Below are 13,539 nucleotides of genomic sequence, written 5' to 3' on the forward strand. Positions count from 1 at the left end.
TTAAAGGTATTGGCTGAAACTGAAGAGAGTGCCATACTTGAGAAAAAGAGGCTCGGGCATTGCTGTTTGTGACTTTCAGACGTGGAAAAATCAAGAGCCCACAAAGGCAGAAGTCGGCATTGTTGGAGACATCATCGCCCTCGGCGTCGCGCGTGCCTGCGGCTGGGAGGGGAAGCTGCCTGCGAGGAGGCTGCCCACGCGGGCCGTGCGGAGAGATTGAAGACAAGAGAAGCATCAGTAAAGTAATGAACACTTATATTTAATTTACATTTGACAATTTGCACATAAATAATGATGTAAACCAATACGTAAACATATGATAGTTTGTTGTTCTAGCAAAGTAAAAAGCCTGTTAACTTTGGTCAGAGTCTTTCTTAAGAGAGACAAAAAAAAAAAAAAACAAAAAAAAAACAAACCCCAAAACACTGTTGATTGTTGCTACATTCACATGTAAAACTTCTAAGGGAAGGGGGGAAACAGTAAAGAGAAGTAACAATTCTTAAAGCTGATGCGTATAAATTCTTGTAAAATTTGTATCAAATACAAGAAAAGCACTACAGGCAAATAATAGGAAAAGTGTGTGTCCAGTGACAGAGTAGTGATACTTTGGTTTATCCTACAAGTAAGTACTATATTTATGAACTATTGCTACATTTAAAAGATGTCAGCCTCACAATTTGCAGGAGTGGAAATGTAATGAACTGCAGTCCTTCGAAAGCTGTGCTGAGAGACTTGTATTTCAGGATCGTTTTCTCTTTTTTTTGGTTTTTTTGGTTTTTTTGTTTTTTTTTTTTTAACAGAAGGCATTAAAATTGTTTGCTGGGAAAAAAAAAAAAAATCACCAAATCCTGTATTGCTGAAGTGGGCTATTTTAAAATTCAGAAGAACATAACCAGATAAAAAGATATGTGGAGGGGAGGTGTGTAATAATGCTACTTATATTTACACGAGTTGAGTGCCCAGCTCGCTACTGGCAGGGTAAAAACGAAGAGGAGGGGCTCACCCCAGCTCAGTTCCATCCTGCCCTTCACCAGGTGTTGTGGACACGCCACGCTCGGGATATTATTTGATTTCTTTTCAAGGTCTTTCAGTTACATTTTCTGACTCTTTGTTCACTGACCACCCGCCTCCTTCCCTCCTTCCAGTCCAGGCTGCCGGGACTGAGGACCCCACCCTGTCCTGCAAAGAGGGTCGTTTCCACCAAATCTGCTGAGATGCCACAGGTGGGTGACATGGCTCACGTAAGGTGTTTGCAAGTGCAGGCTTCACCTGGACAGCTGTGCCTGCTGACTTGCAAGTGACAAATGCCTTTAGTACAACCTTCTGGTTTTTGAGGTCATCGGTAATAGGTAAAACTGTATAACATTTGCTTTTCACACTTCGATGAAAAATAGGTTTTATTACATGGTTTGGCTCACAACTTAAGTGGTATAAATATATATACATATACATATATCGTATAGTGGTATAAATATATCTATAAATATACATGTATTCTTTGCTACACCTCAAACGTCACCGTATCATCTTTGGGCTTAGCAAAACAAAAAGATTAAAGGATGTGCATTCTATCTTTCCCTGTGCACATTTTGGTTTCTTCTCTAAAGTAGCAAAGCATTTAGATAAAACAGCATTGTCTGCACCACTGGACACAAGCACTGAGGTAATTGTTGTTCAACAACTTTGCAATGCCCTTTTCTTCTTTAATTAAATTAACCACAAAATGTACAAACACAAATACTGAGAAAAATCTGAATCGTACAGGAAGGAAAAAAAAAAAATATGTTATGTGCCAGGAAAGGACTTTGTTCCCCACTTCTACCCAGGCAAAGTGGGAGAAGAAAATACAAGTAAACCCGAACCCCTTCTTTCTCAGGGAATCTGACAATTTATTTATTTATTTAAATCCCTGGAAAGCTCTGGCCAAAAAAACCACAAAAACCATGAAATACCCCCCCAAAAAAAAAGAGAAGAAAGAAGTCTGCCATAAAAAATTTCTTTTAGGCAGAATATTAAGAATATTTATGTGTTTGCTTTTCAACTGCTTTTGAAAGCAAATGGATGTGAGATTTTTGTATTGGAAAAGCCACTTCAAGCTGATGCATTCCTTTGGTCATCAAGCTACATGACAATGTGTGGGGCTGTAGCTGTTTATTCTAAAGACCTGTGGTATTGTCCACGGCAGGTAGGTGTTTGCTGTGCCACATCTGTTCCAGGTAGAGCTGCAGGTAGAATCTCTCTTTTATCATCACAGAGGCAGGGGTAGCAGTTTCTTCCCTGCTTGCTGCTGCTCTGCATTTTGGTTTGGTTTGGGTTTTTTTCCTTTTAAATTCCCAGTGGGGTGATTTGCACATAAAAGTACACAGCTTTTTTTTTTTTTCAAACCAACAGGTCTAGGATTCTGCATGTCAAATGTCCAACTTTGGCAATACGAAAAACCACATTTGTTTAAAAGACATTGGTACATAAAACACATTTACTGAAACCCCAATCTTAGGTTCTTAAAACAGATGTGCAGAAAAAAAATATCTACAAAGAATGGCCATAAAACAAAAAATAAAAACATTTAAAGTAAAAATTACAATGAATTTTCCAGTCATTGTAAACATTTTCCTAATTATTGCTTTTAGAATGATTAATTGCATAATAAATTATGAAGTACTATCATTGAAAAAATAATTATGGATAGATGATTGTCTTTTAGTAACTGGCGAGGCAACGCACTGTCCTTTGCCCCTTTTTATGCCCTGAGAAAACAGTAACTTTGGAGTTCCTTCTTTCAGCTGGAGACCGTAGGGAAACTACTGTAAGCCAAGATTGCTTTGCAACATTGAAACTATGTACAAGCAACTGCTACAGGCACCCTGACTTGCCAAGTCATAAATAAAAAAGAAAAATCACTTTGCCAAAAAGTCTTAAGGGTCCATTGGTTCAACTGTTTCTTGCTTGACCTTTACAGGTAACAGAGGTAGTGGGTGACCGTGAGGCAACTTCATAATTGACATATCTGACGACTCGTAAAGGTTGCATCCTGAGGAGATAAGTCCATTTCCCAGGTTCCTCTGTAGAGACACTTTCAGATTAGCTCCTTCCATTTCCCTCCTGAGCATGTTCAGTATATCCTTCTCCACGATCGATGTTAAGTCGATATTGTCCTCCATTTCTTCCAGCTTGTCAGCATTGTCACTGATGTCGAACTTCTCGATCTCCTCGTTGATCCGATTCAGGTCCTCCATGGAGAGGTTGGAGGCGGGGGCGACGGGGCAGTTGCCCTTCAGGTGGACCTGGAGGCTGCAGAGGTGAATGTAGCTCTTGTGGCAGTGGATGCATTTGTGGGGACGTTCCCGGGTGTGGAGACGCTTGTGCAGCTTCAGGTGCACAAACTGTGTGAATTTGGCTGGGCAGAGCTTGCACTGGTAAGGCTTCTCTCCAGAGTGGAGCCGCAGGTGGGTTTTGAGATTGCTGGTGCTGCTGAACCGCTTGTGACAAACCTGGTGTTGGGGGTGGCAGAGAAAGAGTGAATGAGTGGGAGGGGATTTTATGAGTTAAATTACAGACACCACCTAGGAGGAGACAGCAGGATGAAGCAGCCGCTTTTTTTATCTTTGCACGTTCTCACAAAGGAGAAAAAAAAATCCCCACCTTTTTTTTATTTAAATATTGCTGAACAGCACTTCGAGTATGTCTGATGGCAAAACTGTATCAGGCAGATGTTTGCTCTAGCAGACTAAAGGCAACCCTACTGTCTCACAGATGCTGCTGCACCAGGGCTGGAAACTTCGGCTGTGACAGTGACTCCAGCCCTGAGCAGCCAAGGGTTTGTGCCACAGCTCCCCCCCTGCAAGCCCTACACAAGCCCTGCTGTCCCTTCGGCCTCCAGGGGAAGTTGTCTCTCTGGCGTGCTACATACCTGACACTCGTGGGGTTTTTCTCCCGTGTGTACCAGATAGTGCTTCTGGAGGTGAGCCAGCTGTGTGAAGCCTTTATTGCAAGTCTGGCATTTAAATGGTCTCTCTCCACTGTGTACTCGGAGGTGCACCTAGGGAGAGACAAAGCAATTAACAATTTGCAGCTTCCAGTACTGTAAAGAAAGTACTTTCAGATGTTTCCTAATGTTAGCGGAAGACTCCCATTGCCAAAATACAATGTTATCTAGTTAATTATGTGGTGTCAATATTAAAACCCTGCCTTTACAACCATGCTTTCTTGCTGGGAGGTTCTGTATTAAGCCCAGATTGATAAACAGCCTAAGAAGCAAGGCAGGCCTGCTCCTATTCTTCCTAGACAACTTACAGGGAGAAAAACCCAGAGACTTCCAAGAGGGCTCAAGTCTTATTCTCCACTGCCTACCTTCAGGTTGGAGAGCTGGCCAAAGGTCTTGGAACAGACGTTGCACTCGTACTTGATCTTCCCGTTCTGCTTCTTCAGTGGGTATGGGAGGGTTTTGTAACCGGTCACATTCCTCTTACTTTTAATGAGATTCATGGCTTCTTCACCGCCGGTGGCAGCCAACACCACTGAGGTAGGTTTAGGTTGCATTATGTGTTCTGAGCTGGCTGCTGTACCAGCCGTGGGAGACCCACTGGTGGGGCTGCATGGCTTGTCCTTCATGCTGGCAGCAGCGCCCGTGATAGAGAAGGCACTGTTAGGTGCTGGTATGAGGAAGTCTCTTGGATGATCAGGCTGCAGCAGTCGACGGCCTCCTTCACTGGGCAACGAACTGGGGAGCGTGGTGGGGTTCAACATGTGGTGGGAAAGGCTACCTCCACTGAGCAGGTTGCCATAAAGAGGGTACATCCTTGGGAAGAGATTGAAATTGTTGATGCTGTTGATATTGTTCAAAGCGCTCAGGTTGTTACAGCTCATATTGAATGGAGGTAACAGGAATTTGGGGTAGTGGGGGTTATAGGATGGTAGGAAGGTGGGGGGGAGGTGGCCAGGGGGTGCGTATCCAGGATAAGACCCCAATCCTTCTGAGCCATACGATCCGTTCAAGTAAGAGTATGGCTCTCTGTGCTCTTGGGAAGTAGGTGCCAGAGGGGAAACCGTGACCCCTGGACTGCTGTGAGGGCTTGAACTTTTTAAACTTTGGTCTGGGCTGCTCCTCCCAGAAGGACTCGACGTAGTAGATGTCTGGATGGGTGAGTGAGTAATGTAGCTGGGTCTGTCCATCCCATATGCTAAGGAAGCTTTCAAATAGTCTTCTGGAATGTGAGGTCGGATCGGGTAAACAACTCGAGGGAAGAAACACCTCTCCGGGCTATAGTTCTTACGCAAATCATCCAAGTCTTTTTCTGGAGTAACTGGTGAAATGTTGGTCTGGAAGAAATCTTTTCCTTTTGGAGGATTGGATTCCATTTTCAGGATTTCTTTCACACTGTGCTCCTTCTTTGGGATGCTTTTCTGATAGAGGTCATCTTTGTCAGCGCTGTGCTGCTTTGGATTAACATGGGTTTGTGCTGAAATACAGAGACAAGGTAATGATTATTTAGACAGGCCACCATCATTATCTCTTTTCAAAACACAATCTAACTCCTGCAAGTTTAGTGGGAAGGAAGGGCCACTCTCAGGGATGAGCAATCATTGAACTCACAACAAAACTAATTCCTGTGTGAAGAAATGTCTGCTGGTAATAAATATTAATACAAAAGTATTGTTCATTTAAGGGACACCAGCCAGAACATACAGATCCAGAAGATGATTAATTTGCAGAATGCTAGTCTCCACTTTGCAAACTGATTTCACCTTTTTTTCCCCTTAAATTTGACTAGCTTTGCTGCTGAATGTCTATCGAAGCAGTTTTTCTAACAAATGTTGTAACAAGCATTTGTTCTCAATACAAGTTTAACAGAAGGACTATGCAGAACACAAGCTCCCAGAAATGTTCCTCAGTAAAATAACAAGGCATGACAAATCAGCTTTTGCCAAACCACAGCAGTCACTTCACCAGCCAGTTCAATTACTTACAGTACCAAAAAAACCATGGCTGGCTAGGATGAAAGCCTTCTTCAAAGAGAAGGTATTCTCCATCAGTAAACAGATCATTACTCATTAAATATACTGCTTAGGAACATCTACAACAAAGCAGACTATTTACTGCAGATTTCTGTGGCATTCAGTCTATGCAAAACTCCTCTGCTTACAGCTGTACTTTATAAAAAAAATGCTGAAGCAAAGCAAAAGAAAGCAAGACTGGTTGGCTCCAGCCTAAGTTGAAATGTACTTTAAAAAAAGGAAAAAAAAAAAGGAAAAAGAAAAGTGTTTAAAGAAGGAAGTAGAAGCTAGCATCCATTCAACTCATTTCAGTGCATACACTGTTTATTTGTATTCGAAGGTTCTACCTTGTTATCTGGACATAATATAATACATACAGTACACTGAAAGATGTCTTCAACAGAAAAAGAAGGCTACTTTTATCTGATCTCCCAAAGTTAGTAGTTATGTAATCTTAAAATGATGACTAGTAAGATATTTTATTATAGGGGAAAAACAAGAAGGTTTCATGTGTGTGGTTAGTTATGTGCAAGGTTTTCTATCAGGAGGTACAAGTCAAGGCTGATAGGTTAAAAGAGTTAAAAGCACTGCAGCCCTCTAGCCAGGTTTCTACTGTTTCTACTTTTGTGGCTGACTATTCTTACTTCACTAACTGGGGTGAGAAACATTTTTTTCTGATTTTTGCAGGACGAGATGAACACAGCACTGTGAGGAAGAAGGGAAGAGGCAATGATCATGCTGCTTTCAACACGTATTCTTTGCTTCACTATTCACTACCCTGATGGAATCTATCATTTGGCAACATTACCCTATAAGGCAAAGCAACAGCCATTTATTAAACGTATCCAAGAAAACAGAGGCTTTCAAAGCACGCTCCTACTCACAGCAACCCACTTCTACAGTAGCATCCTTTTTCAAACGGCATTAGATTATTAGCAAGCAAATTTCATTTGGAATATGTGGGCAGTTTGTGTATTTTCAAGTTGCAGTGAAGTGCAATTGAGCACAGTTATGTTCTATTAAAATATTTATGATAAAACATAGGGCGTGTTGTACAGCAAGCACGTACACACATAAGTGTGCAGATACCTTCTCAATTATTTCTCTTGATGTTAAAGTTTAATGCAGAGCTGTTTCAAAAATAAATGCAATGCATGCTGTGTTGTTGGGAATTAAAAATCAACTTTCTTTGGCTGTGTACTCGTGGACTGGCAACTCGTTTTCTAAATGTCCACGCTGATTTTTGGGTGTAACATAGAGGTCCACAATGGCAGGGTGGATAAGACTATCTACATCTTATCAGCTGCCTGTCACCACGCCAGCCTCTCAGAGCAAACATTCCCGGTGACGCTATCAGCACCGGGAAGTATCGAGACGGGGAAGTATTGAAAGCTGGGCGGGGGGGGGGGGGGAAGCAGGACTTGTGAAGCCCCAAAGTAGAAAAAATAAATATAAGGGCCTTATCAGGCCCTTATCAGTTTCTCAGTGGGGTCTGTCAGGCAGGAAGTTTAAATTGACACTTTTCTCTTCTAAAAAAAAAAACAAAAACAAACAACCAAAAAACAGGGGGAGGGGAAGAGGAAAGAGAAGTTCTGGTGCTGCTGGAAGAGAAACCAAGGCTGCTGAGAAACCAGGGCTGCTTCAGCTGGAGGAACGGCTCCTACTGTCACAGGGTTAAACATTAGGGTGGGGACGTATGTGCCTTATGTGCCAGAGCAAGCTGGCGAGTGACAGAAAGGAAGCTCACACTGAGAATGTAACATTTTTGGGCAACAGGCCCATATCCCCACTTGACAGACTAAAGATAATTGCTCTTTTCCAACTTTCAAAGTTTTCCCAGTAAAGCCTCCCCTCCTACTAATTTCCATGTGTAGACAATATTGCAAGAAAGTTGCGATATTTCCAGATTATTTTTCAAGTCCAACTGTGACAGGTTTGCCAGCTATCATTGGTCCATAAAACTCTTCCTGGCTTTTTCCCCTATTACCTGAGCACAAAGGATGTTCAGGAGCATTGGAGAGCTCAAAACATAAGTGTGTTAGCACTGTGTAAAATAAGAAAAGGAGAGAACCAAGGAGAGATTCTTGTTTTATCCTGAATGTGAATTTAAACCAGGCTGAAACTGACTGAGAGGTTTACAGCCTTTTTTGTTGCTCTTAAAGGAGCCATCCTTCAAAGTTAGAGAAGTGTTTCTTATAAATGGATTTTTCTTTTAATGTGTAATTTTAGATTTAAGATCTTAGTGATCACCCTCTCACTCCTGAAATGCATTTCTCCCTCCCACCCCCATATTTATCTATACCATAAATATAGGCACATACTCTTCCAAGATCTGTCTAGTTCCCGTGGTCAGACTCACACAGAAAAGAGGTTCATAACAAAATAAGAACAGTGCAGTTGCATTTATAAGTTACTGATCTGAAGGGAGAGGAGGAAAAAAAATAAAGAAAAAAAATCATGCCTCTCTCTAAGTGCCTGATCCACTCCTGAGTGGATTATTTGCTCGGATGTGAGATTAGTAAACGCATGCAAGAGGACAAGGGACAAAAACTCCTGTTATTTTTACATACTTAAGCAGAGGGGCTACCTGAAAGTCACTCCAATGTGGGTGTTGCTGCATAGGTGTAGGCTCTGCTCTCATTTCTTGGGTTCTGAGCTGAAGCCTGAGAAAGACTTCATAAAAACAATAACCTGTTTTTTCTAAAAACTTGAATAACGGTTGTGTGCACAGTCATTTTAATAGTAATTTCAGGAGTGAGATGGTAATGAACACTTCAAGTGGTGGTGCTTAATTATGCCAATTCACATTTTCGATCTAAATTTAAGTACCCTTTTTGCTAGCAGAAAGAGAACCTCGAAGTTGTGAAGTGGGCAAAACAGAGAGTGTTTCCACTCAAAATGAGAATGGAGACCAACATTTAGAAGTATATAATTTGATCATCTGTTTTCTAAATGTGTCCAAGGCAGGGTGACATGCCTTTGAAAACATTTTGCTCAGAGATCTTTAAGTGAGCCTTCACGTAACTCTCAATATTAAGTCAACTTCAGCCCCCAAATTCTAGTTTCATGAAGACAACCTTTCATATAATTTCAAAATAATTTTCCTGAGCCTTTTTGAAGATTCCAGGAGGCATTTTTTTTTTAAGCAAGTACAGATGTTTTCTCTCAATCCAAACAAAAAAGCATCAAACCAGAAAGTGAAACTGCCCATAAGCAAAAGGGAAAGTGGGTGGCAGGGCTTAACTAACGGCTGGTGTGTCCGGGCCAGCAGGAACAAGAAGGGAACAAATCACATTTAAGAAAAAAAGCAACAAAAAATCCATCTTCATAGTTTCTAAAGGGTAGCTCATAAACCTGTTAATGAAACAAAGAGATTGCCAAATGCTTTCTAAATACACAAACTGTCTTTCTCTAATTCAAACTTCTTTCTGAAGTTTGACCAAAAGATGCCACCTGCCCATACTTGACTGAGGAGAAAAACATGACATGAGCAGCAGGAAGTTGCATCACATGATTGCAATACATGAGCATTATCATCAAATAGCCATGTCCTGAGTCAAGGCAATTTTCTGTGTTTTGGTTTGGTTTTTTTAATATTTTTTTAAAAAAACTGTTACCTTCTCTGCTCTCTATCCCAAAAGAATCATCCTACAATGAGGTAGGAATGAAATTCTAAACTATGTGGGATCCTCAGCCTGTCCACTAGTCCAAAAACAAAACATCAGAGATTAAAAGACAACCTGAGGGCTCAGCTGACTCAGGTTAAGCACCTCTAACAAACTACCAAAACCCGATTTTTTATCCAGCAGAACATAGAAATCTTGTGCCACTTGGTATTTAAAACCATTGACTAGACAAAGGTTCCCTCTGAAGTGTAGGTATCTCAAATCTTGATAGAAAACAACATCAGTGGCCTCAAAACAGGCAGGAAAGAGAAGGGGATTGTTTGAAACAAGCCTGAGTTTCTACTGCTAGGACATCCTGGAGTCTTGCCTCCACCACTATTGTGCAACTCCTTGCAGGCACTTCAACAACCAGTCCAAGTTACGTAGTTCCACGCGGAGCTAATCATGCCCGTGAAGGTAGGTGTGTGCTTCAGCGTCTGAAGGACTGGGTCAAAGGCCCCAATTGAAGAAAACACAGAGGACAGGGTTAAACCCATAACTAAGTACATGCCTAATTGCTGTCTTGAACCTGGATGCTTTCCTTCTACGGCACAAATGAACTAACGCTGGAGAAGTTACCTTTAATTTGAAAGTTTGCTGTTACAGAGGCAAGTAGATGTTATATGTGGATGTGTAAATATATTTATGCTCTAAAGTGGTAGTTCTCTCATTTTTGAGGCCGCTAATTACAGGAAATAAAACCAGAGAAATTCTCTGATACATTTTTCCCTGGAGGCCCATTCCACTCAGGTGCTTAAAGAGGAACTGAGGTGCTGAACTCCAAGACCGTGATCCCCAAGCCCCTGAGGCACCTAAAGCAGCTGCCTATATTTTTAAGTTGGCAAGACTGGAAGCTCTCCGTAGGTGTGTGTCCCAGGTGGCCTCTCCTCTGCCCGGGCAACCAGCCAAGACACAGCTCTTCCAAAGCCTCCCGCGGGCACCGGCATGCTCTGCACACCCGAGAGCTGGTAGAGGGAGGGAAACTGGGTGCAAACACAACACGGTGGTGGGGCTGGCAGTGCTGGTGCCTGTCCCAGCAGAAGAGAGTCTGGACTCCAGCCTGTGGTGGGACCCAGACCCCAACTTTCCCTCCCTCTTCCTCAGAGGAAGGAGGAAACCAGGAGCTGGGAGAGCAGTGGTGCTTGCATGCTCCTCTGAGGAAAGCCATGACACTTTAAAAAAACCAAATGACTGGCAAGCCATTGGACTGGAGAAGGCTGTGAGCAGTGAGGGGGATCCCCCCGAGCAAGACTTTTGGTGGGGCAAAGCCCTATGTCTGCAGCAGGATGTCAGTGATTTGGGGACAAGCCTTCTGTACTTCATTCACAGACAAAAGCAGTGTGAGGGCACCTTGGCCAGGTTTGCACTGGAGAGAGGCTGGAGAAGGGCTGGAGAGGCAGTGGGTGCTCACTAATTTTAGATTTAACTGGAAGAAGTGGCCTGGAAGGAATAGGAAGAAGAAAACTGAAGAGTGCTGACATTCACTTCAAATTCAACTGATTTCAGGACTAACAGTGGAAAAAACATCTGGGCTCGCATTCTTGCTACAGGGCCTTCAGCAAATTAGCATACTTGGGAAACTTCTGGATTTTTTTTCCCTATTTTTCAAAAAAGGGCACTGAAACTTTAGAAAATCTCAATCTTTACTGTACCTGTAGGGCCTCTGACTGAACTGCAGGCTTTAGGCTTTTTGTTACAAAGATGAGTGAAAAGATTAAGAAAGTGAGATTTTTTTCAAATAATTTTTCTGAACTGTTGTTTTCTTTAGGTGGAGGAGGCTAACACAAAATTTCTAAATGGTTTCAATGGAATTATATTTAAAAAGAAGAAGGGATATTTTGATCTCAGTGTCTGGAAACTGGCCTTTTGAATGTTAAGGCTGAACTATACAATTGTTGCTCAAGACCCCATCTCCTAAAATCCACATGTTTAGCCCACTTTTACTAGAATGGATTATTCTGCACATGTCCAGATATCCCCAGTTTTGACCTGACTAAGAATAATCAGGCAATTAGTTGACACTTCACAAATGCATTCCTCACAGCTTCTGCAAGGCAACCTAAGATGCCTGCAAATGCAAGAAACTGAGGTTGCACTTGTGTATCCTCCTAGGTAGTGGCCAAATGCATCTCGATGGATCTTTGCAAACTCCCCATCCATGGGCACCCTTAATATTCTTGTCTTATCCCACCTGCAGGTCCAACTGACAAGCCAACAATTCACTGTATCAGGAAGTAAAACCACCCAGTGACTGGTGAAATGACATGTGCAAAGATGACAGAACCAGTGAGATATGTTTTGAATAGGAAATATTGCAGCACAGGACCTCCCCTCCCTTTCTTTCTTCTGCAACTAAGAGAAAGCAAATTTTCTTCTATAATTTGTACACCTGGTAGGGAATGACCAAAAACTGTTTAAAGAACAACATCCATGGAGGAGAGGTGTACTTTTGATTATTATGAATGCCTGACATTATTTTCCGTATGTAGGGTTACATTTTTGCTCTAATAATCCCCAAAGTAATGCTGATATTTTAAAACCCATTATTTGTTGCCAAATAACAGCAAATAGTCTGCTTTATTTTAAAAAAATGCTTGCAGTTTTCCCTTTAGATTTTGGTGCAGGCACTGGCAGAAGGACAAAAGAATGCTGTGCTCTACCTCAAAGCAGGTAGCAGGAGGAAAGGTAGCCTGAGCATTGAAGGAGAAGTCAGAAAGAATCTCTCTCTCTCTTCAAGAGGCTCTGGGTGAGGTGATGGGCAGTGATTAAGCTATGAGTAAAGTGCTGAGGCTAGAAATGGTCAGAAACCACAGAGGAACACAGAGCTAAAGTCCTGTAAATGCCTCTCCCCCTGCTACCAGTGCTATTACTTTTTAACAGAAAATGAAAGCTATGATACACAGCCAAGAAATGGGGACAGAATACACTGAGCTTAAAAAACAAGTAAACAGATGAGAACATGACAGCAGATTTGCTCCCGTAAGATAAGCAAATGTAGATGTCTCAAAGAACATTATGCAGTCAACAGGTATTTTGTAAGACACCTAGACAGAGTCATGGCACGTGGCCATTTCCTTGTACAGTGAAGGCAGCCCTTTAGGAGCATGACTGGACAGACTTTAGTATATGCTATCAAAGCTGACTTTTGCTCAACGCACTATGAGATCTGGACTTGCAAAGTCTGAGAGTGAAATGACATCTACAGTTCTGAAGGCAGAGGATATATGCAGGTTGTTTGTCCAGAGTATGATCAGATAAGACTCAGACTGTAAACATGCAGCTGTTCAGATTTTTAAAAAAATCTGTTTACATTTGAACGGGCACAGAGAACTCATTCTCTTTTCTTGCTGTGTTTTTTTTTTTAATTCCCCTTCTCCACTCCTAGCTACCTACTGTGACACAATAGATGATGCAGCTGTGTAATTATACAACTTATTATTAGATCACATAGGCAGAAGAAACATTACTAGCATTCCTTGTTTGTACTGTAATCCACTTACTGAGGTTCAGCATTGTCAGCTCTCTGGAGGAGGGATAGTGCAGCCTCTCCGCAAAGTCTCGGCAATACCACACAAGCAGCTCTTGGTTGGCAGGGATGGGCTTGATGGTGTAGAAGTAGATGTTCATTCCATTCTGACAAGCAGCCAAGTTCTGTTCCTGAACAGAGTAGCCAGGATTTACATAACGCATCCAGTTGCTCTTGTCCTCATTAAATCCATCAATGAAGTGGTGAAGCTCACCACTCGAATAGATCTGGAATAGAGAGGAAGTGCCTGTGAACATACACACGCGTGATACGCAGTACATGTGCACAGGGTCCATAGGGACAAAAAGTTGTATGTTTGGGGTCTTTTTGGTAAAACGATAAGGTATTACTGGA

General features: G+C 42.1%; 1 protein-coding gene across 6 annotated transcripts in view; it reads right to left on the reverse strand.

Annotated features, from left to right (window-relative positions):
* Positions 1-238: 238 nt before the first annotated feature.
* The window catches only part of PRDM1 (PR/SET domain 1), a 65,914-nt gene continuing 52,613 nt past the window's right edge, over positions 239-13,539 (reverse strand). For 5 of the 6 annotated variants that reach the window (XM_071741238.1, XM_071741239.1, XM_071741237.1 and 2 more), the window contains exons 4-7: positions 13,160-13,412; positions 4,351-5,459; positions 3,911-4,039; positions 239-3,491 (exon numbers count right to left, since the gene is read on the reverse strand). In XM_071741238.1, the coding sequence (XP_071597339.1) occupies positions 2,916-3,491; positions 3,911-4,039; positions 4,351-5,459; positions 13,160-13,412 (2,067 nt within the window). In that variant the 3' untranslated portion in view covers positions 239-2,915. The remainder of the gene's footprint in view (positions 3,492-3,910; positions 4,040-4,350; positions 5,460-13,159; positions 13,413-13,539) is intronic. The other variant, XM_071741240.1, reaches the window with a different exon arrangement.

This window comes from Heliangelus exortis, chromosome 3, assembly GCF_036169615.1.
Source record: "Heliangelus exortis chromosome 3, bHelExo1.hap1, whole genome shotgun sequence".
NCBI classification, from domain to species: Eukaryota; Metazoa; Chordata; class Aves; order Apodiformes; family Trochilidae; genus Heliangelus; species Heliangelus exortis.